Genomic DNA, 26,111 nt, shown 5'->3' with positions numbered 1-26,111 from the left:
GCCACTTAGCCATGTTTCAGTCTATGATAGACCATATATGGAACGATGGTCCAGTAAGATTATAATGCAGCTGGAAAACTCCTATCACCCAATGATGTTACGGCTGTCATAATGTTGTAATGCACTGCATATCTGCAGTGATACTGGTGAAAGCAAACCTACTGTGCTGCCAGTCATATAAAAGTATAGCACATAAAATTATGTACAGTACATATTTGATAGTGATAATAAAGTGACTATGTTGTTGGTTTATTATTTACTTTTAATCCTCACAAAAACTCTGAGGCAGGTATCAGTGTATTTCCATTTTGCATGTGTGGAAACCGAGACTTAATGAATAATTTCCCCAAGAATTCACAGCTGTAAGTGAAACGGCCACAATTTGTACTCAGATCTAATTCTAAAACTTATGTGCCTCCTTCCACTATCCACAACGAAACCTACCTCTAAAAAAGTTTCAAACCATATTCAAATTATACTAACTGGATGTCTGATGTAATATTTATCAGAAACTAATAAAGTATATTAGGGTTTTTGTTATAAATTTTATAAAATCCATAGCAAGTTTTTCAAATGCAAAGTAACACAAATTAGAGGACATTTCTCAGAGATAAGGTTACAGCATCCAAACCAAGTGTCCACAGTTTATGTATATGATACAACAAAATTCAATAAGCCCAGGATGAGTTTCAACTAATTTTCTAGCATTCTACCTGCCATTCAACAACCAATCAACCTCTGCCTTCTTACCTTGCCTAGCATGCTCAAGAAAACATTGGGGTTTTATGCTAACATACATACAAAACCCAGTCAAATTAGCTTAACTGCAGAGAAAAACACTTTTCTGATCCTAACAACGTAAGTCCTTCAGGGGAGTTCAATGATGCTTCAGGTTGAGTTACAGCAAAAAGCCAGAGAAAATGTCAGAGAATAAACAATGAAGATTAACAAAGCATTGGTCTGGAAGCTGATACTCACACATGGCTGCCCAAGCACCCCGAATATCGCAAGCCCATCCTCTTTTAGTTTTGGCTTCATACTACAGCTTTAAAAGTAGAGGAAAGCAGCCTGGTTACCCCTCCTGAAGGCGTGTTTCACTCCAAGTTTACTTCTGACAAGGAACTGCAGCATCTAGTTCCTTTTTTGAGGGCTATTGCAATATCTTCTCAAAACCACATCACCATAATAGTGTCAAACCTTAATGAGTTCTACAAACCCAACCACAACTCTACTCAAATGGAGGTGGAGAAGCTAAATGCCAGAAAGGGGTAGGGGGTGGGGGATAGCTAACCCACCTCAAAATGATGTATCTTAGCTATCTGTAGGGAACTCGCTGCTAGGCTAGTTATGGTCAGATATGCATTCCTGCATACCCAGGGCCACGAGATATTTTAGCACTGAAACTTAGTTTTCCTCTTTTCCTTCCTTTTTTTGGGGGGGAGGGAACATAGAACTGCCACTCTCGCCTTAATAATTAGCATAAGGAGAGTGCAAAGAAAAAGAAGGCACATCCTTTAAGCAACTACTGTCTGTGAGTACTTTGCTCTAAATTTTGTGCTTTTAAACAAAAAAAGTTTTATAAGGTAATTGTTAGAGCATAAGCTGGAAAGTCAGACAGAGTTGGTTTGATTCCTTACTCTGACCTTACCGTCTTTGTGATCTTGGACAACTTAAATTTCTCTGCGCTTCAATTTCCTCATCTGTAAAGTGAAAACACTAAATTTGTCATGAGGATTAAATGAACGTGAATGCATAATGTCAGCTGTCTGCCCACCCGAAATGATCGACATATTGTGGCTGTGTGGTATACTAGAGGCTGGTATAATCCTAATGAACCAAAAAAGAAGGCAACTTCTGAGTATTACACTTAAAAAAAAAAAGAAAAAAAATTAAGGGAAGCTTGCTTGTGGGGTAAGTGTCAAGCAACTACCCCTACATCACCTATCACTATTTACCCTCCAAAATTCTGTGAGGAAAATGGGGCTTGGTTTCCCCACTAGGTCAAGAGATAGTTACAATTGTGGGGTGAGGCTGACTAGGAAACAGTAAGTCAGAAACTTGAATGGTGGTTAAAAGAGATATCATATTCATACGAACCTGAAATATTTCCAATGAATTGTCCTTCCTAGCTCTCCAAATAAAGAATATCTAAGCTCCTAAGAACTTTATAAACATGTTCTTGTTTAATCCTAACAGATCTATGAGGTACATATTATTTTTCCCTATTTTGTAGATGAAGAAACTGAGGCCTATAGAGATGTTAAACAATAGGGACACACCCAAGTTCAGCTTTGCCATTTTTAAGGCCAAAGAGATGGATGCCTGCTGAACAAGGATTAAGTGATTACAGGGTTACCATCATTATCAATGAGGCAGCACCACCAATACAAGAAATACTATTAAAATAAAGAGTACTATGTAAGCATTCTCTACATAACCTAAACCAGTGGTCCCCAGCATTTTTGGCACCAAGGACCAGTTTCATGGAAGGCAATTTTTTCACAGATCAGGGGGCGGGGTATGGAATGGTTTTGGGATGAAACTGTTCCACCTCAGATCATCAGGCATTAGATTCTCATAAGAAGCATGCAACCTAGATCCCTCACATACGCAGTTCACGATACAGTTTCCGCTCCTATGAGAATCTAATGCCACCACTGACTGGACAGGAGGCGAACTCAGGTGGTAATGCTCGCTCACCCACCTGACACTCACCTCTTGCTGTGCAACCTGGGTCCTAACAGTCCATGGACCAGTACCAGTCTGCAGCCTAGGCATTGGGGACCCCTGATTTAAAGTACAAATCTCCTTACGTGCTTTTTATGCAGAAATTCTATGGGCCAGTTAAAGCATAAAATATGTACTATAATAATAAAATGGTACAACAATCAGTGACTGTAAAAACTGTTAATGTCATATGCAAAAACAACTAAAGGGTTTTCAAATGGATAAATAGTTTGACAGTTAAAATGAATATCAAGAGATAGTGCACCGGCTAGATAACCTTAGGAAGAACATTTTATCTTTATTAAGCCAACAAATATTTATCAAAACTTAAATGGTATAAGAATTACAGATTTTAGGCCAGGCACAGTGGCTCACGCCTGTAATCCCAGCGCTTTGGGAGGCCGAGGCAGGCGGATCACCTGAGGTCAGGAGTTCAAGACCAGCCTGGCTAATATGGTGAAACCCTGTTTCTACTAAAACTACAAAAAATTGGCTGGGCATGGTGGCAAGTGCCCATAATCCCAGCTACTCGGGAGGCCGAGGCAGGAGAATTGCTTGAATCTGGGAGGTGGAGGTTGCAGTGAGCTGAGATCGTGCCATTGCACTCCAAACTGGGCAAAAAGAGTGAAACTCCATCTCCAAAAAAAAAAAAAGAATTACAGATGTTATATAAAAACTCTAGCTTTAACTTTTTATTAACTAGTGTTCAGAACATTAAACATTAAATAAAACAACTTTTTAAATTGTAGATATTCCATTTAGGCCATGTGTCTTTCTAGGGTAAGTTCAATTTTAAAATCATTCACATAAGAATAAAATTAAGAGCAGAAAGTCAACATTGCCATCTCCAAATTCTATAAGAAAAAATCGCTAAAATCATGTATAAAAACTATGATAAATCCATCCTGGCTAACACGGTGAAAAAACATACAAAAAAATTAGCCGGGCATGGTGGCACACGCCTGTAGTTCCAGCCACTCGGGAGGCTGAGGCAGAAGAATCACTTGAACCCGGGAGGCGGAGGTTGCAGTGAGCCGAGATCGCACTACTGCACTTCAGCCTGGGTGACAGAACGAGACTCCGTCTCAAAAAAAAACAAAAACAAAAACAAAAAAAAAGGCCAAAAAAACTATGATAAATTATCCTCAATCCTGATATAAATGTATGTTTTAAAAATGTTAGGAAAAATATTAGATACCTCAAATACTTTTTGTTTTCATTAATGAAACAAAATAGGCTTTAATAAGAATACTTAAGAATACTGCTCCTTATTTATGTCTATGGACACTAAAGATTTAAACAAAGCCTTGTGAAAATGATTATTATACAATGATAACCAATTTCAGCAGCTAAAAGATTTTTGTGATTCATTAAATCCAGAATCCTAACACAAAATTCCTTCTAGAACATGTTACTGAAAAACTTCCCTGAATTATAACTGTCTGTAGTTCAACTAGATAGAGCTCTTACTGATGTGCCAGGACAAGTTGTATATGCTGTTTAATGAATCAAGAACAATCTAGAAGTTGGTAATGCTGAGAAACTGTTCTCCTACTATAAGGTTAAACTTTCAAAACACAACAGGTAGATATTAATAAATGTATAGGATTGGTTGTATTTTTTACTACCTCATATTTATTCTTGTATCGCATAACTTCATTCTATGCTGGTGATATCCTGCTTCAGCCAAATATTGATTTTAGTGAAAATGTTTATTCAACACACCTAGTTTTTTTCTTGTTTCTCTAATCACTTCCCTTGTTTCCCCAATCACTTCTATTTCTGCCAATAATAAATGCAGGTAAAATGTTCAAGTCATTCTTTCTATTGGTATGCCTTTAAGAAAACTTTAGAATTGACCAAGTAAAAATCATATGTAGTTTCTAAAGAGCAGAAGGTGCCATCAACTGATCCTTCATTTTCTCACACATGACTATCAAGCCCTATACTCCAGGTCTGTATTTTCTTCCACTTAAGCCTGAAGTGAAGTCAGAAACAAATCACATGCTGTTGCCATAGATAATTTATTACCACAGATTAAGTAGTGTAATTTCACAACTCTGACCACTCTGAAGTCTAAATATTATACAGTAACCAAGAACAAACACATACCTTGCTCAGTATATATGTGTCATTTTGCAGGGAGAGAAAAGTTTATAGAAACACAAGATGCTTGGAATGGCTTGGCTTTGTGATTTCAACCAACTTTCAATTCCTACCCATCTTCTTAGAAAGCCCAAGGGAGTGTAAAAGTTCACGGGACTTGGAGTTACAACCTGGTTCAAATTATTCTTCCATCACTTACCAGCTGTGGCTATTATATTTCCTTGTGCAATGGAGATAAAATGCCCACCTTCAAAGGGCTGGGGAGAGGATAAATATATGAGAATTTATACAAAATACCTAGCAACAAATACAATAAATTGCTCTGTAAGTACAATATTATCTTCAGAAAGTACATTCTGCAATTTTCTAGCATGTTGCCAGATAGGCAATCCTGAGATTACTAGTTAAATGGTTTAAAAAATACAAAACGTCAAATGCTTAAAGTCGTCCAGCTGAAAACTTAGGGGGAAAAAAGGCACTGAGAACCAGAGTTATTGACCATCATAAATTAATTAGGTTAAAAGCCTGAGAATGCTACCAAACATGCCTCCTCACAAAATTCTATGAATAAATCTGAATACAACCTAAAGACAGGTTGTGAAAATAGCGACTAACTATACGGCCTTGGACAAGCTGCTTTAGCCTCCCTGAGGTTTGCTGAGGGGTTTTAAATGAAAACGCAAGTAAAGCACCAAGGTAGTACTGTGCGTAACACAAAGCAGGTATTCAATATTCAATAAATGTTAGTCTCCTCCCCCATTCTCTAGTTTCCACTCAGTTATCTACAACTTTATCTTTACCAAGACACAAAGACCTAGATCACACAATGACAAAGGAAGTCAGATACGAAGGGATGGACAGACTGATGAATGGGACTTTGGCCAGATGTCAAGTTATCCCAAATCCTGCCTCTCTGGTTATTATTTTTAAGGTAAGTCTGTACATTTGTTTCATCTTTTGCTTTACTATGCAAAAGCAAAGTCTCCAAACTTGTTTTGCACCAGATGGGCTACTGAGGACCCACTTGTCAAGTACTTGAAGAGGAATCTAAAAGGGCAAAATTACTATGTTGGCAGAACATCTTGCTCAATAGCACTTGGTTCCATTGTGAAATATGTATTCTTGAGTAGTTACTCCACCACCTAACCCTACACCTAGGTTTCAAGCGCAAGTGTCTTGTAAGAAGGACTTGAGAGCTTACAGGCACAAACCCTTTGAGAGGGGCCAATAGTGCCTACTACAATAAATCATGACTGAGTACCTAGAGCTTGTCAGGCTGGGTCTGTGTTCAACATTCACATGTGTCCCCTCAATCTGGACAGATCGGTGGACTTTAGGTTCTGTTACTTTGCAACCTTGTGAACCGAGACCTTGGGCAAGTCACTTTACCTCTCTGGCCTCAGTTTCTTCAATTATAAAACAGAGATGGCCAGGTGCAGTGGCTCACGTCTGTAATCCCAGCACTTTGGGAGGCCGAGGCGGGCGGATCACGAGGTCACGAAATCGAGACCAGCCTGACCAACATGGTGAAACCCCATCTCTACTAAAAATTCAAAAATAAGCCGGGTGTGGTGGCATACGCCTGTAATCCCAGCTACTCAGGAGGTTAAGGCAGGAGAATCACTTGAACCTGGGAGGCAGAGGCTGCAGGGAGCCAGGATCATGCCACTGCACTCCAGCCTGGGTGACAGCAATAGTCTGTCTCAATCAATCAATCAATCAGAGATGACAATACTTACCATATGTAAAATGGTAGCTTGAATGTAATCAACCATACTTTAAAAGTCATATAATGGGTAATATAAATGTATAGTTATTATAGTAAGAACCTTGTTTTCCTCAAAAAAATATAGACTAGAAACCATATAACCCTTTACATCTAAGAGTCATTTAATATTGTACCCTAGTAGCCTCGTCCTGAGTCTCTTCTTTCTCTCTGTCGAATTTTTGTAGAGGGAAGAATATGGGCCTCGGCATTCCACAGCTGTCTGTGTAACAGTAGCTCTACCATTTTCTATATAGCCTTGGACTAGTTACTTTAATTCTCTGAGCCTCCATATTTCTCCCACAAAACACAGATAATGCCTATTTCACAAGGTTGATATACGGTTGAAATGAAATAATATCTGGAATGTACCAACCATGGTTTCTAGTGCAGTATAGGCATTCAATAAATGAAGATTTGTTCAGCTGATACTAAAAATAAGATGACATTTATGAAGACAAATATGTTTAAACTGGCTCTTAGGGCAATTGAAATATTTCAGCACTTGTATGCCACCACTCCAGAGTTGAAATTCTTAAAATAAATACTCCTCTTATAAGGGTGGAAGGATTGTAAATGATTTTTTATCCATCTAGAATTCCTTGTTCCATTAATCTACAGGCATCAACATCACAGCATGTATCAGAGGGCCAAACTAATTTTATTTAAAGTAGTATCTATTACACTAGGGAATAATTTCCAACCTACATCAAGTAAGGACATTCAAATGATGCTTAAAATACTTAAAGAATCTGGTAAAATTTCCCTAAAGTATGAAAAACTGACATAGGCATTAGAAGGAAAAGAAACTTAAAGAAAGGGAAATGGGGGTAACATTTATGTCAATCACTGAGTTATGCTCTCTACATGAATTGCTTATTTCTCAAAGCAACCCACTGAAGACAGTCCTCTTCTTCTTGTTGTGAGACAAAAAAAAAAAAAAAAAGGCACCGAGGTTTGGAGAGGTTAAGTGAATCACCCAAGATAGATAATACAGTTTCACAGAAGTAGACCCTGGATTGAAAACCAGCCAGTCTAACTACAATTCTCCAATCTCTCTACTAACTTTAATTCACAGAGAACTACAAGAAATATTACATAACAAGATATCTGGTAGACCAATCACCTGGAATTTGAGTTTCATTGATCAGTTAACTCTAATTTTACTGATATCATTATTATTATTAATATATAGGAAATGTTCAAATAGAGTATCTTAGAGTTTAACAAAGTATTTGCACAAATCTTTTTTTAGTTAAAATAACCTTGTGATGCAGGCAGAACAGGTATTATCATTAAGAGAGGGGAAACATGAGACTCAGTGGATAGGTGACATTTTCCAAGTCACACTAACTACTAAGTAGGCAGGCTTAGATTTTAATTAAGCTTTTAATCCGTAAGCAATTCTACCATACTATACTACCATATTTCTCCAAGATGAAATATTTATAGCACCTTTATTTGCTCCACAAAAATAACCAGAATCTGTATGACAAATAAGCCCTAATTTTTCATATTGCATATACTAGAGACTGGGTTATCATCCAGGAAGTAGATAGCAATATCCTTTCTTTATGAGATGAAGAAATCAAGGCTTAGCAAGGAAAGTTTGCAAATGGCAGAGCCAAAATGCAAACCTAGGTTTGACTTCCAAGTTTGCACACCTAGTGACTACCTGGAGCCTCCTCTTACTCTCAGGCTCCCTCGTACCCCCAACATGGGTGATCCAAGTCCCAAGATTTCTACTTTGTGATGTGTGAGTAAGAGATCAGCCAGATCCAATAACATCTGGCTCTAATATTTTCTTCTTAGATAACTACAATGCCACGCTCATCTGTTATTGTCACTTCCTAGCATTCATGACACCAAGAGCCTGCAAACTGGGGTCTTTACCTATTCTCTCCATCACTAACTAGTTAGGTGACCATGGGTGGGGTCTTCAAATCAGAGGAGATGATTGTCCAACTAAAGGAGAAGTAGGCCTACATGTTTTGGGTACTCTTCTGGGGCTAAGATTTCTCAGGCAAGACAGAAAATTAAAGAAAGGGAAATAAGAGATAACATATATGTCAATCACTGAGTTATGCTCTCTACATAAATTCTTTCATTTACTTAAAGTGAAACTTAAATACAATGCATTTAAGAGGCATTTTCAGATCACAAATGCATTCATATTCATAATGAAAGATCTAAATATAAGCTAAAGTGAAACAGCAAGTCAACGAAAGCTCTGCCTTCCCTAACACTGAACAAAGTGAAAGTTAACAATCATGGGTTACAAAAAAGGGAAACTGTAAAAAAATGTCCTGAGTAGTTATTACTATCTGGTAGGATTTAAAATAAAGTTCAAGCGGTTTCTAAAGGGATAGGTCTTAGAGAATCCTTGTATGTCCAAGAATGGCTAATCATAATTTTCCCAGAAGTAAGACTTGGTTTATCAAAATAGACTGGCAATCAAAATAAGCCTTGAACAAAGAAACACAAAAAGAACTTGGGCCCTAACCAGCACAAGGCTCCCCACACCCCACTTAAAAATTAAAAAGCAAAAAACAAGGTAAAGCACCAAGGAATTAAAACAACAAATGTACTTTGGAAGGGCTATAAATGGGGTTAAATAAGCTTGACTTTTCAGTAAAGTGTAGAATGCAACTAGTTATTCAATAAATGTAAAATGTACATAGTCATACTTCAATTTCATACTAACTGAAAAGAGGCAATAAAAGAGGCTGGCTTATATGTGGACAATTTCATTTTTAAAAAGCAGGGTGGGGAAGAAGATACCCAAAGTCTAAAACTATTAGAAAGACAGCATCATACATTGTGGCGATTCTTAACTTTCTACAAACCTCTTCGTGAATCTCACCAACAAATGCTTTATTCAGAAAAACATACGCATAAACGTTTATAATTTCAAGAGATACAGACCCCATGAAGTCTATTCTTGGGCCACTTTTTAAGAATCCCAGGAGTGGAAGGAAAGAGCTCTGGACAGCCTTTTGGCTTCTATTTCTGGCCCTACCACCTTGTTATCCTAATCCAACCACTTTGTCTCTCTGGATCTCAGTTTCATCTGTTAAAGATGATCTTTTCTTTTTAAGGCTGTAGTATTTCATTGTAATGAATATAACACATTGTCCATTTATCAGTGATAGACATCTAGGTTGTTTACACTTATGGCTCTGCGTGTGTGTGTGTGTGTGTGTGCGTGTGTGTGTGTGTGTGTGTTTGGTAATAGACAATAATTATATAAATTTATTTATTTATGGGGTACAATGTGATGTTTTAATCTATGTATATACTATAGAAAGATAAAATCAAGCTAAGTAACATGCCCATCATCTCAGCTACTTATTTTTTTGTGGTGAGAAATATATTCTTTTAGCAATTTTGAAATACATATTATTCTGACACATGTTACAACATGGGTGAACCTTGAGGACATTAGCTATGTGAAAGACAAACACAGAAAGACAAATGTTGCATGATTTCACTTATATGAGGTACCTAGAATGGGCAAATTCTTAGAGACAGAAAGGAGAACAGAGGTTGTCAGGAGCTGGGGGAAAGGAAGTTCAGTTTGGGTGATGACAAAGTTCTGAAAATAACAGTGGTGATGGTTACATAACTTTGTGAGTGTTGTGAGTGTACTGAATGCCATTGAATGCTGTACCTAAAATTTACTATTTTAACCATTTTTATGTTATGTATATAGGAAAAGAAAGGGGAAGGGAAGGAGAAAAGAAAACCAATAACAAAATGATCATTCTTGATCCTTTAACAACTGAAATTCTATCAAATTCTACTAGAATCACTCTCAGCCTGAGTGATTTGGGACAATCGCCCCCTTTCCATTTTTTAATTGCTAATTATGACTCAGAACTTTTTCTAAGCTTCAGAACAGTAACATCCCAGAATTCAAGTTAAGAGCTAGATCTGCAGCAAGGTGCTCATCCTCTCCCATCAGGGTCCTCTACTTGGAGATTTCTCAGGTTGGTTTTCCCTTACCAATCTCCCTTCAAAAGGAGGTAAGTGGCTTTCCCACATGTAACAGAAGTAGTACTTTAAAGCAAGCAAAAAAAAGTCCAAGAACAAACACACTCTAGTTTCCTTAAAGCTGTGCTGCAATAACAGTCTTGTGACATCCCTTCCAAGGATATAATGAAGCTGTTGTAATCACTTTATTTCCCCATTTGGATGGCAGTCCTTAACCAACTCTGCTTCCCAGCAAAAATCAAATTTAGAGGAAATGCATTTGAACTTCACAATAGTTATGCGGAGTTAACTGTTTCAACTTCTGAAACAAGGCCTCTCTTCCTGAGGCCATGAGGCTAACCGTAGAATGAATCCAATCATTGGCCAGATGGGAAGTGTGAAGGAGTAGAACGTATCACTCCCTGGAATACTGTCTTAGGAGAGCTCAGGTATCCAAAGCTCATTTGAGATAAGTGCCCCTCCTACCACCACTGTATCTGTAGCACCCATCAGAAAGCTTTCTGCAAAGAACCGTCTGTCTAGCTTGATGGGGAAAGGTATAAGCTTGGCAAGTGAAGCAAGAAAAAGCTGTTTACATAACCATAAGTAGCATTACATTCTGAGATCTCTTCTTGGTCCTTCCAGACTATATACACAGTTAAAAATGGTAAAACATAAAGCACAACTAAATTAAATCTGGCATGAGCAAAATATCTGAGAATTTGCTAATACTGACTCAATTTGCACAGGTCCCTCAATTGCTAAAGAACATAGATCCAATGGGGTTTATACTTGTTCAGATAATCTGGTGGAAAAGATAATGATGTTAACCACGAAACTAATAAAAATATATTAAACAACAGAAACTATTCTTGAAACTTCTTTATATAAACATTCCAATAAAAACTTTTGGCTGCTCTAGTGCATTTATTTCTTTATTTATACAAGAATAAAAGAGAGCTCTTCAAATGTTTTGACTAACAACCTTCCCCAGAGAACTCTTTAAAGAGTCAGGACATACAATAATTGAGCCCAAAGACAGACAGGATTTCCTACTGCACATTTCCAGGACAATTCAGTTGCTTTTTATTGCTGTTCATATGAAGAAACCACTGCTCTCAAATCTTATTCACAGAAATTACATTCAATCTAAAACTTAATTGTTTACCATATTTTCTGTATGCAATTATAATATGGAAGTACTGGTTTCTAATTAACTCTTTCAAGTCTTAAAGACATACTAGAAAAAAAATATGATATAGGAAATCTGTTTCCTCTTGTACTAAACCAGGATAAACTGTATACATTGGTAATGTTATGCTACCTCCACAGACAAGGCTCATTCTGACTTTTGAGTAAAACAGTAAAATATAAGAGATAAGAAATGAAGAAGGCAGGCAGGCAGAGGAGAGAGAAAATGGTAATATGACTTACGTTTCTCTCTCAGACAATGAAGTGGTTAGCAGGAGCAAGCTTACAAACCCCTTTGTAAGGCAAGGTACAGAGTTGAGGTTTTAATTTGTGGCAAACACACATTAAGATGCCAAGTGGGTGGTACTCCTATGAATCGGGGGTGGGGCTGGGGATGAGAGGAGAGAAATAAAGGAGAAGGAGCACTTACTCGGTTAGAAGCTGGTGCAGCTTGTGATAGCCTCGCTCCAAGGCCAAGCTCACAGGCGTCGCCCCTTCCTGGTTGTGGATACTGAGAGCTCCGCGGCCACCTGGCTTCTGCAACAGGAACCACGTCAACCTCAGCAGTCCCAGCCGCACAGCAAAATGCATCAATGTCTCTCGCGGGCCAGCATCTGTAAATGGGGGAGAAAATGAACATAAGTGAGGAAATAAAAAAACAAAAAACAAACAAACATAAATACAAGTTATGTAAACACTACTGCCTCCAAGTGCCTAAGACTGTAAAGTTAAGCTACAACATACAGTGTGAACAGCTTTATTGTGACCAGGTAGAATCAGCCCTCAAGTAAAGGCAAAACAAACCTACAAAAGCATAGAAAGTATAGGAAGCAAAATCTTCAATAGAACACAGCCCTGCAAAACAGAATCAGGACATTTCTATATCCTGACTTAATACACAGTGTTTGTTCAAACAATTTCACAGGCAGGCATATAAAGGTGACCCCCACACACATTCCTTTACTCAAATAATAATAACAGAAGCAAATGCAGCCCCACAACATGAGGTCCAAGAGGGAATAGCTGTTGGGACTTAAAAATGGTATAATTACTTTTTAAAAGAACACCCAGACACGAGTTGGCTAGTTAAACACTAAAAACAGGTTCTGCTTGTTCAGTACACATGGGTCTTTTTATTCCTCCACAATAAGGGCAAACCAAATTTCTGGCACTGCCAGCTTTATTTATTTGTTTAATGAGAGGAAGAAATGCATCTTCTGGCACAATAAGGAAGACTAACTCTAAGACAATCCACTAATAACTGCAGAAAGGAAAACGTTTATTTAACTTGAAATAAAAGCTCCCTCTTAGTAAAGTGAGTCGCTCTGAAAGTGACGGAATGAGGAAGGGCTTGTAGTTAGACAAATCTGGGTTTGAATCTGGCATTTACCATCTGTGTGACCAAGCGCAATTCATGTAACATCTCTGAACTTCACTTTCTTCATCCCTAAAGTGAGATACCAACACCTCACTCATAGAGGTGTAACAAATGAGAAGAGGTAGATGAAATGCTAGTATTATGACTGGCTGTAGTAGACATTCATTAAATCTCAGTTCCTCTCTGTTTCCCTGCTCTCTTCACTGTCCTCTTGGACATCAAATTACATTCAAGGTTCACCAGCAATACTCTCTTCCTCAGCAGTCCTCTGTGCCCAACCTAGGATGACAGGAGCTGAGGTCTTTGCAGGCATGCCACATATGGCCCCAGAAGGCTGTATTACACTTAACTCCAGGGAGCTGGGAATGGCACCCTGAAGTTGTGCCTGCCTCAGCTTAGCTATCATCTCTTATTCTTCATGGCTTCCCACGGGTCTAAACTTCTTCACTGAGCACTCAGACTTTTTGGACCCCAGTGGTTTTCTCCTTACTGTGAAGTCCTCAAATGCTTCTATACGTGAATATCACAAAGGAATGAACAGATTTTTGAAGCTGTGATTTTACACTGAATTACACTGTTTCCAAATGTCATCTGTGTATTAGTCTGGTATCCCTATTTCCAAGGTAAATTTCCTTGGAAGCACAATTTTTCATATTGTATATTTTCCCTACAGAACTGTATACACATGGACCAATTCAGGATTTAAAGGGTGTTTAACCAGAGGCACATGGCTGGAAAGATTATGCCCCAGAAGCAACAACTACACGTGCAGGTACAAATTTTAATAATCAACACCTCTGTGCAGGTGGCAAGGCCAGACAAAAGGACAAATAGAATCGTCACAAAAGATCAAATAGCACCATCTAACTTGTGCCTTACAGTTGTTCTGACATCCTTATCAAAAACAAAAGAGCTAATGAGGCACTAACTAGGAAATATGTAATTCTTTAGAGGCTAGTTATTTCCAACCTTGAAGCAGCTGTCTCTTTACCACCCTCCCACAACCACTCTTTTGATTTGTTATTTGTTCTGAGTCAGCTCAGCATTTGAGTAGAAATCCCAATACTACGGCCACGCGCCTGCTTAGGAGCTGATGCCCTGACTTCTGCACGCATCCTCTCTCAATTTCTTGAAGTCTTAGCAACTGGTACCACATCTGCTTTTGTGTAGACCCTTTCTGAGGATAACAGATTAGGAGAAAACAATGTAGTGAGGACCTGCTATGCACCATGCACTGGGCTAGGCAGTTTATGTCAACTTTTTCCACTCTATCTTCACAGTAACCCTATGAGGTCTGGTTATCTTCATTGTGCAAATGAAGGCAGATTCATAGAATTAATAGCTTGCCCACAGTCAGAATAAGGATTTAAAATCGAAAGTTCTTCTGTCTTGCATTTAAAAAAAATTTAAAAATTAAAAAAAACCTTTTCCATTACTCTACCCTGTTTCTTTTTGTTAGGAAATAAAACCACAAATACAAAAACAAGCAATCTTACAAGCAAGCTAAACTAATGTGGTTTAAAAAGCACCTTTTTATGTTTTCTTCCAACATTTTATTAGCTTTTCCAACGTACACATAGTTCAAAGAATTACACAGCAAATAGCCAGACACTCACTCAACAACCTAGATCCTACAATTAATGTTTTTCTATATTTGCTTTATCACATATATATATCCAACCATTCTTCCTTCTATTTCCCCATCCATCCACCTTATTTTTATGCATTTCAAAATAAGTTGAAGATATCAGTCCACTTCACCCAAAAATACTTCAGCATGCATATAATTAACTAGCATTCAATATGTAGTTACAATTTTAGGTGATTTATATACAACGAAATACATATGGTATAGTATACCCATTTGATAAATTTTGACAAATGCATATACACGTGAACCCAAATCTGTACCAACATATAGAAAATTACCAATATCCAAAAAGTTCTTTTGTCTCACTTTCCAGTTAATCCTCTCCTCCTCATTCAGAGCTAACCACTGTTCTGAATTTTTCACCTACATTAGTTTTGCCTGTTCTACAACTCCATATAGATGAAATTATAGAATATATACTCTTGTGTAAGGCTTCTTCGATGAACATGTTTGAGATTCATCTACATTGCTGCATGTAGCAGTAGTACATTCCCTTTTATTGCTGAGTAGTCCACCGCACGCATATACCCCCAGTTTTAGATATTCTCCCATTAATTTCTCACACATTTTTATTTGATTCAGGGGTCACGTGAATTAGGTTTGTAGAAGAGGCCAAGGTGCAAAGGGATAAATGAATATATGAATTTAGTTTCCTTTAGTCTGTGTTGTTTTAAGAGCCTGAAAGCTTCCATCACTGCTTTCTTCCTTTTGTGTTTAAACTGCAGAGCTCAATAATTTAGGATCAATCTCTGTTCCCTTTTCTCTGCATCAGTACTCCTCTGTAATCTGAGTTACTCAACTTCATTTTTTTTAGATCACTAATGGCCTTTCCTACAGTGTCAACTGAGTCCTTTGTCCCCCGTGTGAATTAATTGTGCTTTAGGATTGTGGATGGCTGCATCATTTTTGCCAACTCACTCACCTTCCATCCTTGTCGTCATAATAATAGCTTTGCTGCAGATGTAATTAAAGCCCCTAACCAGTTGATCTAATAAGGGAGGTTATCCTGGATTGTCTGGGTAGGCCTGACTGCATTAACTGGAAGGCTCTTAGGTTTCCCCTGTAGAGAAGGGATTCCATTCCACCTGTGGAGGACAGCGCTAGCCTGTGCCTGTGGAGCTCCATCCTGCTCACGATCTTCCCTTCCTCACGTGATATTTTGGCCCATGTTGGTGGACTGACTTTTGCCCATGATCTTCCCTCCCCCTCGTGCCTTACAAATTTTGGACTTATTAGCCCTCACAATCAAAGGCACCATTCCTTGTAATAAATCTTAACATATTATTTCTCTTAGTGGTTCTGCTTCTCTACTTGAACACTGACTCATAAAACCTACTTTTCTCCTTGCTGTCTCCTTCTCTAATTTCATAATAAACCTGATTTTATTGAGCTCTTTAAAGGACAAATGGGAAATATCATCTAAATTTTTTTCTTACAGAAAGCATACTCAGAAAATCTTCCATCTGAATACTTATACTTTTCCCTTTCTTTATGCTGTAATGTTATTCCACAGACCCCATGTTGGCTGGTTATCCTGTTTAACCATACTTAATTGGAAAGATCTCTGCAGGCTTAGCTTCTACCCACAGAGAAGGAAAGTAGAAAATGTCTCATGTCGTGCTTTCTATTTACTTATATGCTGGACACACCTGTCACACACCTTCCCTCAGATCTGCAAAAAAGTTGATGTGCCTAGTAGGCATTCAAGCATGATGAGCCTGCTAGAGGGTTGTATCTTTTATAAATGGTCAGATTCTCTAAGTAAAATGTTCTGAGTTCTGAGATCAGTATAATCAAGGACTACTTTCCTACCCCATCAATCCACCCAGCAAGCCCTGCTCACAGTACTCTTTGAATCTATACCTATGACTCCAAAATCACCATTCTTTGTACTATTCTGGACTACCTCTTAAAAAACCTAAAGTCCCACATGATACAGGAATTCTCAGCTGCATGTGAAAGGAAGGAAAACAGGCCACTGTGAGAAAATGCGGTTGTGGAAAAATGAAACTTGTAACCTTGTAACAAAAACAAGGTTTCAGAGGCAACAAAACCTTTTGGAGCTTAAGTCCTACCACTACTAGTCTCGGGATCAATAAATATTAATCTTCTGCCAAAGAAAAAAAAAACCACTAGCAGTTTTAAAATATGTTGTTATTTTCTTTTCAGCAGTGATGACAGCTGAAAAAATACACAAACACAGGATGGGTGCGGTGGCTCATGCCTGTAATCCCAGCACTTTGGGAGGCCGAGGCAGGCGGATCACGAGGTCAGGAGATCAAGACTATCCTGGCCAATACGGTGAAACCCCGTCTCTACTAAAAATATAAAAAATTAGCCAGGCGTGGTGGCCGGCGCCTGTAGTCCCTGCTACTTGGGAGGCTGAGGCAAGAGAATGGTGTGAACCCAGGAGGCGGAGGTTGCAGTGAGCCGAGATCGCACCACTGCACTCCAGCCTGGGTAACAGAGGAAGGCTCCATCTCAAAAAAAAAAAAAAAAAAAAAAAGAAAGAAAGAAAAGTTACCAAACACTCTGAAAGGAGGTGGGAACTGAATCATCAAATGATTATGGTGGGCGACCTATTAACCAATATCAGATATATAGAACTGGGAATACACAGGCTGTTCTTACTGTAGTTTTTCCTAAACCTGTCTTCCACCTCTCCACCCAAATTTCTCTCTGAGGGGAGAATTCTTGCCCCCAAAGATGATCAGATCTCTTTTTCACTTGGTTATACAATATCATGAGTAAATAAGAATGAAGATTTCCCCCAGGACGTTTCTCCCTGCTTCCTCTAGAGCAAGTCTGCAGTGGGCCCGCCGTACATTACCTGGGAGTTATGCTGACTGCTACTGCACAAAGGTCTCTCAGGGAAAACACCCTCCTAATTTACCATTTTCACTAACCACTAAGCTGAGAAACTAAGTGAGACTTGGAAAATGCAGAGAAAAAAATGTCCTTGCCCCACCATTCACGCCACACCCAGATGAATCCTTATCACCTGCATTTAAGGCAGAACTGTGGCCAACAGTACAACGTGTAGAAGCTTGTTTATATAACTAGGGATGACAGAACATTTGGAAGATTTAAAAGGACAAACTCCCTCCTGTTCATATTTAAAGTGAAGATTAATTTTTGTAACAAGTAAAACATCAATGTTTTGTGTCTCTAAATGGTACATTCAAAATGAATAGCTTATAAACTAGCACACATTATGAGAATACACCTTCCTCCATTTCACAGATGAGGAAATTAAGTAACAGAGAGATTAAGTATTTTGCACAAACCCTTGCAACGAAGCCAGGATGCAAACAAATTGACTCCAATGCCCCTGCTTTTCCCACTTTGCAAGAGCAAAGTTAAACCCAGAATTCTTAACTTTATGATCATGCCTGAAGTTCAGGGAGACTTAAGAAATTTATCATATGTAAATGTGTGCAGGTAGGCACCTATAAATATTTTTTTCCGAGGAGAAATCTGAGCAATTTCCTAAGGAGTCACTGACCTGAAGAAAGCTAAAAAGCACTGCAACTAAACAATTAAAACAGCAGATTAGCCATAAATCTTACATAAACTACTTTGTGTAAGTAGGAGGCTACAATACCTCTAAACATCCTAGCTTTCAACAGCAAGAAGTCCTGTTATGTAACAAGGTGCCTTATTTACCTGTATTACCTCAGGCATCATGGTTACTTTGTACCTTTCTCCTTTAAATACCTATTTAAAAGTATTTGATGTGCAACTCATTGATGTGAACAGACTATTCCATTCGTCCCTCAACAGCAGGCATGATGAACTCTTAACTGATGCTACTCTCCCCTTACTGTACCCAGTGTTCCCAGATTCTAATCAACAATTAATAGAACAATTTAAACTGCAGAATGTAAATTGGGCACAGAAAATCAGATTCCTGATCCCAGTTGTTGACTTAAAGACAGTTCTCTCAAGTCACCTGCATGCATTTCACCTTGCAAAGTATACAACTAACTTACACAATTTCTTTTGTTATTTTGATTATTATTTTAAATATATGTACAATAAAATTCACCTTTAGGGGGTGTACACTCCTATGAGTTTTAACACATGCATAGATTCTTATAGCCACCACCACGAAGAAGATACAAAACTCCAACAACCCAAAGAATTCCCTCATGATACCTCTTTGCAGTCAGACTTTCCCCACTCTCAGCCCCTAGCAACTACTCATCTGTTCTCTTTTTCTATAATTTTGCATTTTCCAGAATATCATATAAATACAATCATATAGTATGGAACCTTTGGAAACTGACTTCATTTTCCTGCATAATGCATTTAAAACGCATCCAAGTTGTTGCACGTCAACAGTTTGCTTCTTTTTATTGCTGAGTAGTATTCCACTGTATGGATATATTATAGTTTGCTTCTATATTCACTCAGTGAGGAAAATCTGGGTTATTTCCAGTTTTTGAAGATTATGAATAACATTACTATGAGCACATCTGTGCACAGACTTTTTGGTGACTACAGATTTTCATTTCTCTAGGATAAACACCCAAAAGTGGGATTACTGGGTCATATGCTAAGTGTATGTTTAACTTTACAAGAAACTGCCAAATATTTCTAGAGTGGTTATACATTTTGCATTCCTACAAGCAACATATGAGATGTTCTTCATCTTTGCCAGCACTTGGTATTCTTCATCTTAGCCATTATGATAAATGTGTAATGATATCTCATTGTGGTTTTAATATGTATTTCCTTCCTTCAGTGTTCAAATTTGGTTTGGCCTTTGTTAGCACTGCTTGAGCAATTTTGTGCAACAGAAAATTTACCAGTACACTGACAGTACAAAAAAAAATTAAAGCTGGCCAATTCCCTCCTACTAAAGACAAGGAAGTTAAGTCCCAAAGAGAGGAAGTGGCCGGGCACAGTGGCCCACGCCTGTAATCCTAGCACTTTGGGAGGCTGCAGCAGGTGGATTGCCTGAGCTCAAGAGTTCGAGACCAGCCTGGGCAACATGGTGAAACCCCATCTCTACTAAAATACAAAAAAAAGTAGCAGGGCGTGGCAGCATGTGCCTGTATTCCCAGCTACTTGGGAGGCTAAGGCAGGAGAATCTCTTCAACCCAGGAGATGGAGGTTGCAGTGAGCCGAGATTGCACCATTGCACTCCAGCCTGGGCGACAGAGCAAGACTCCATCTCAAAAAAAAAAGAGAGAGAGAGAGGAAGTGGTATGTCCAAAGTTTCAGATGTTTGCTTTTTCTAATAGTTGTTTTTAATCATGGTAACATAAAACTATCCAACTCCTGGGCCCCTCTTTAAACAATACAAAACAAAACCATAAAACACCATAAGCCCCACAAATAACTAATGCAGTACTATCTTGACACTGATTTGTGAAAGGCAGCCAGAATAAACATTCCTGTATCAATACAGAAATAGGAGGAGCTAGAGGTATTAAGGCCCATCACCAGGTTTCTGAAAAGGCACTCATGCCTTATATAATGTCAAATATTCTGATCTCTAAATATTAGCAAGACAGAAGTTTCTTGGACACTATACCTAAAAAAAGAAGAAGAAAAGAATAAATCCTTTCTTCCTTGATTTGATACTTCCTTTCAGGTTTTACCTGGGCAGGATTATCCAGGTAGAATCTGACAGTATGGGACACCGTTCTGACGGCTAACCACAGGTTTAACTGTTAAATTTAGTGTAGATTTAAGAGAATCAAAGCTGGCAAAGACCTCTTTACCATTCTTCCATGGAAGAAGACAAAATTCATCTGAGTGTAGAAACTAACCATGCCATGGCTCAGGCCCCTCTGGGTATTTCTCCTCAGGAACTGCTCACCTGTGGGGAGGGTGACTTGTGGTCTGCTCACCCAACATAATTCAATACTCAAGGCTGGGTGGACTCTACAGGGCAGTGGTGTGACTGACCAGCTCTTTCACTGAAGACATAGAAAGTACAAACAGACCCTTCTGGCAGGAGCTCTAACATCAGGCTTCCAATCTAGATTTCATCACTAATAAAGTAAACATTTTCGTTTCTATTTCAGGACTCCTAAATCGTTCAATTGGACTTGAACTCAGAGGGGAAACTGGATGTTACTTATTGAACTCCAGGTACACATTATGTTTCATTAAAAAATATCTATACAGTTATGACATCAAGTAGATGTCATTCGCTACTAGAATTATGTGGGAAAATCCTTGTTTAAATAAGAGGACTTACTATGTAAACGTTTTTGAAAAAGTGGAGTTCTGGCCGGGCGCAGTGGTTCATGCCTATAATCCCAGCACTTTGGGAGGACGAGGCGGGTAGATTACCTGAGGTCAGGAGTTCGAGACCAGCCTGACTAACATGGTGAAACCCTGTCTCTACAAAAAAAAAAAAAAAAAAAAAAATTAGCCAGGCATGGTGGCACATGCCTGTAATCCCAGCTATTTGGGAGGCTGAGGCAGGAGAGGTGGAGGCTGCAGTGAGCCGAGATCATGCCATTGCACTCCAGCCTGGGCAACAAGAGTGAAAAACCGTCTCAAAAAAAAAAAAAAACAAAAAACAAACAAACAAAAAAAGTCCTTTCTTCAGTGAATTCTCATAGGGAGGGCTAACAGATAAAGTCAGTAAGAGTGACACTAACCTGGTTAAGGAAGTGTGTGGTTTCTCACAGCACACCCTGTTCTCATGCTCCTCCCACTCACTGCCCAATCTTTCCTCTCCTTCACTTCCAGGCTATCTTTAGAGAACTTCAGAATACAATATGGAAAACCATGTCTTTGATCATTAAACACCAAAAAGTAACTCTGCTACTCTCCTCATGAAGAGCGTGTCACTTTCTACACTTGAGAGATCCAGTCTGAAATCCAGACCCACAGGAAGGTGATGTGCCACTCTCCTTGGGTAATCCCTAGGGTCATTTCACTGCAACAACACGCTTAACAGCTCAATTGAAGAACCCAGAAGAGATGCCATTGAGGCCACTTTCCTACAGTAATTCTAAGATTTACTCAGCCTCAGTGGAAGACCTGAATATGATGACCATAGAGAAGCAGCCCCATTAAAAAAAAAAAAACAGAAATATCACAAACTTAAAGTTTATTTGTAGACCATATAAATTCTCACCATGCAAACTCTGATCTGTCCCCAACACATTCCACTCCGCGGGCAGCTTCAGGCGCCTGAATGCCAGCACCAACCTCTTATCAAGCGAATTCACATCCCCAGATGGGGGTCCTGACTGGTCAAGAAAACGGGTAAAGTTCAAAGCCTGCTGATTTCCAGCACTGGTTGCTAGGAATTGAGCTGCATCATACGCTTCATCCTGGACGAAATGAAAGTCTTCTTCAGCCACCACAAACACGGGAAGGCCCTCTTTGGAAGCACAGAGCTGCACCTTCACTGTTTCACAGCAATCATGACCTAAAGAAAACACAGGCAGCAAATAAAACAGTATTAGAGCCTCACTGCTGAAAGGACGCTAGTGGGTCCTCTTAGCTCTTATTTCATGACATACAAATTTCTCCCCCTAAAAAACACCCCCTCCTTCCTCTTGAGCTCTGACAGCATTTTTCCAAACTTCTTAAAACTCCATTTTCAGCTTTTAACATTATTTGCAAATATGAATTCCCTTAACAAAGAACAAAAAACTTTGTATCCCAGCTTTCACCATGCCTATAACACGGTATCTGGAACTGAACAGGCTTTGACTGTCAACAAGGGCTATTCAATTTGAACAGATTTAAGAACGAAAGCTGAAGGACCTGCAAGGCCTAGCATATGATGGAAAGTCCAATAGCTACTGAACTAAATTAGATCTGAAAACATAACAGGAAAAAATATCACTCATACAAGTTATATAGCAAGAATTTTACAGATTCACTAGCACTTGCTTTATTATTACAATACAAAGGCTCACATGATGAAGCACTTGGAAAAGTACATAATTACTTGATTTTATTTTACTGCTATGAGCAATCCAAGGCCTAAAAAATAAATAATGATTTTTGTTCTCAGATACACTTATTTCCCATCTCAACCACTAATGTAATGAGGACTTCAATGAAATTACCTGGTTTGCATGAGGATAATGCAATGCTGTGGCTGGGAGCCCAGTTCAGGAAACGCAAACATGCCAAGGACTCCATGGTGCCCAGTGTACAGACTGGCAGGCACCTCAGGAGTGGTGATTGGAGGCAGAAAACTGCATGCCACTCCAAAGAGTTTGGCTGGAGCCAGGTCAGCAAGGTTTAACACCACGTGTCTATGGGTAAGGCCTTCTTGGAGAATCGGGCTTTCTTTTGAAATTTTAGCCTCACAGAATTAAATATTTCCAATATTCAGAATATACTCATCACAATGCACACTGTATTTCCCCTGTTTTCACACACTGATCTCAAATAGCCAGAACTATGCTCCTATCATCATCCTTCTCCCATTATCTTTCTGATGACAGAATAGAAAGTAGAGTTAATGTTTTTGTTTGGGTAATGCCACTTCGTGCTCTGCCTGATTATCACAGGCACCCAAGCACATGCCACTTCCCTGAATCTCTAACACATTCAGACTGCTCTTCTACAGCTCAGGGCATGGAGGGAAACCCTCTACATGGTCCCTGAGACTGAATTTCCATACCACGGGCACAGGCCAACAGAGGTTTCAGACTTGGAACGAACTAAGCTTTCTGCTGTCTTTGAGAGAGACAATGTTTCTTCCATGTAATCAGAATAATAAGTAAGTTGATTTTCCACAAGCTTTTTTCCCAAGGGCCTCCTTAAGCCCTCATCCTGTGGCAAAAGAAATCTCTCACTGCTGTGTAATTCTAGGGTGGTAGGAAGTATTTACCAAGCACACGCCAGGCATCTGACAGTCATCTCTCCCCAACAATTTTATGAGGCATGTATTGTCCTCAATTTATAGATGAGAAACTGAGACTTAAAGAAGTAACTTGCCCCATGTTACACAGATATTAAGGTGCAGAATTCATTATTCAGAGTCAAGGCTGATGCCAAAGGACATGGTCTGTTATATCAGGATGCAAGGGTTTTGTATCACATTGCCTATAAACAGGGCAATGTGTTTGAAGAGGAAGAAGGCTAAGAGCTAAGTCCCTGCCTAAGAGGAGCCTAACACTTGGAATGATGGGCTAGTATAACTTTTAAGCAAGAATAATTGGTTCATGAACCATGAAGGTAAGTCTTCACATGAACACTGAATCCACACGATACTCCCACTGCCTTCCAAGTCGAATTCTTTCTAAGAAGGCTGTAGGAAGCTGAAGCATCCTCTGCCTGGTGTGTGTGTGCAAGCACGAGCATGTGCACATGCATGCACACTTTATAATAATGTATATGTGGTATTTATGCATTTAATATATGAAAGAGAATTAGAGGAAAAAAGCAGTATTTCTTTGAAGGGCAGCCAGCCTAACTACACGGACATCTACGTTAGCAGAAACAAGCCAAATTATTCAGTTAGTAAGATTTGTCTATTTTTCTAGCAGAAAATGTTTCTTTTAAAATATTCTCTAACATCTGACTCAGTTTTGTTCAAGAGCTAAAAGCTAGACATCCATCAAGTCCAGACACTATGATCAGAAGGTGAAGATGAGTAAAGTAAGGAGTCTCAACTCCCCAGAGATTTACGGTCCATAACAGAGAATCAAACCAGTTGCAGATAACTGCAATGAAGTCAAAATGAGAGGTGTTCTACAAGAACTTTCCTATCTAAAATACCTAAATATCTAAATACAGTGCAATTTGGGGAGAGGAGTGGTGTATTCCATATGTGGGCAAAAGTAGGAATATTTCACAAAGGAGATGGCAATTAAGAACTTAGGCCAGGCGCGATGACTCACGCTGTAATCCCAGCACTTTGGGAGGCTGAGGCAGGCAGATCACTTGAGGCCAGGAGTTCGAGACCAGCCTGGCCAACATGGCGAGACTCTGTCTGTACTAAAAATAAAAATTAGCCGGGCATCTGTAGTCCCAGCTACTAGGGAGGCTGAGGCAGGAGAATCACTTGAACCTGGGAGGCAGAGGTTGCCATGAGCCAAGATCGTGCCACTGGACTCTAGCCTGGGAGACAGAGACCCTGTCTCTAAATAAATAAATAAAATCTAGAAGGGGCCTCCTAAATTCTTTAATATTATCACCCAAAACACCATACATAGCCTCACTTAATTTCCAAATAAATTGATGGTGGATGGATGATGAACGATGGATGGATGGAGTGATACGTATGTTAGTGAGGAGAACTGCTTTAAAGAAGAAATGCTGTGGTTCGTCAATAGAATCAATATATAGCATTGTCCCATTTATCCGAAATTAAGCTAATCTGTAAACTTCTGAAAGTCCTTTGAGGTAGATATGAATAAATGTCAATAAAGACCAAAATTTCACAATTCAATGATGATGATGTAAGTAATCTGAGATCCAAATTGAATTACGCCTTCAAACCTTAAATTTACAGTGCCTTAGAAGAGAGATTACACTATGTAAAACAGAATATCCACAGCCCTATCCATTTAACCAGTCCTTTTCCTTTCTTATTGATCTCCTTCCTCAAGCCTATGCAAAGATGAGAAACCTGAACCCTTGAATCAGAAAGGGAGTCACAATACCAATAAAAGTAAACATCATTCACACAGCAAAAAGCCATGGTGAAGCAATGCTACCTTACCCAAAACTGTGACGTGCCAAAGTAAAGTATCCGCACAGAAATTTGTCTGGAATTGCTAAAATGACTATTTACTCAGGCAGAATGGGATGAGGGCGAACGACAGGAAGAGAAACACAACAAGGTGGGATGGGTGTGTATGGGGGGGTTGTGCTTGGCAACAACAGTATACTTATCTCTTTCTGCTGCATTAGCAGAGTTTGTTAGCAGGTGACTAGATGGATGTGTGAGCTACTATCAGCTCTGCGTATAACTAAAATCAAACTGTATAACCGAGAAGGCAGAATGTCAGAAATAGCCATGAAAGAGATACCTGAGAAACCGTCCAATTGTTAATCCAATATTTTCCCTTCAGACATGAATTCAAAATCTGAAGAAGAAACTATGAATCATCATAAGTAAAATATGCCATAAATCTGGAATTTGTTTGGTACGATTAGAGGCTTCTTCTTCAAAAGAAAACCTGAGGGTTAAAAGATGAGTGGGGAACTCAGGGTTTCCTGGATTAGTCTTTATTAAACTTAAGAGTACACTGGAAGCATTACTACTGATCAAGAATAAAGTACCTCACCCTACTGTCTGGAAATCAACCACATCAGTTTGGCAGGCCTACTCTCTCACATTAATGTTTTCCATTAGGCTCAAGTGGCTCTCAAGATTATTT

At 39.0% G+C, this 26,111-nt stretch overlaps 1 protein-coding gene across 10 annotated transcripts in view; it reads right to left on the bottom strand.

Moving 5' to 3' along the window:
• Positions 1–26,111, bottom strand: part of AKAP13 (A-kinase anchoring protein 13) — a 355,010-nt gene that overhangs the window by 188,345 nt on the left and 140,554 nt on the right. For all 10 annotated transcript variants that reach the window (XM_054531799.1, XM_054531800.2, XM_054531798.2 and 7 more), the window contains 2 exons: positions 21,896–22,192; positions 12,192–12,375 (listed from right to left, as the gene is read on the bottom strand). In XM_054531799.1, coding sequence (XP_054387774.1) covers positions 12,192–12,375; positions 21,896–22,192 — 481 coding nt within the window. The remainder of the gene's footprint in view (positions 1–12,191; positions 12,376–21,895; positions 22,193–26,111) is intronic.

Source organism: Pongo abelii, chromosome 16 (genome assembly GCF_028885655.2).
Source record: "Pongo abelii isolate AG06213 chromosome 16, NHGRI_mPonAbe1-v2.0_pri, whole genome shotgun sequence".
Taxonomy (NCBI): Eukaryota; Metazoa; Chordata; class Mammalia; order Primates; family Hominidae; genus Pongo; species Pongo abelii.
Note: the sequence above shows the minus strand (reverse complement) of the source record. Positions and strands in the feature narration are given on the sequence as shown.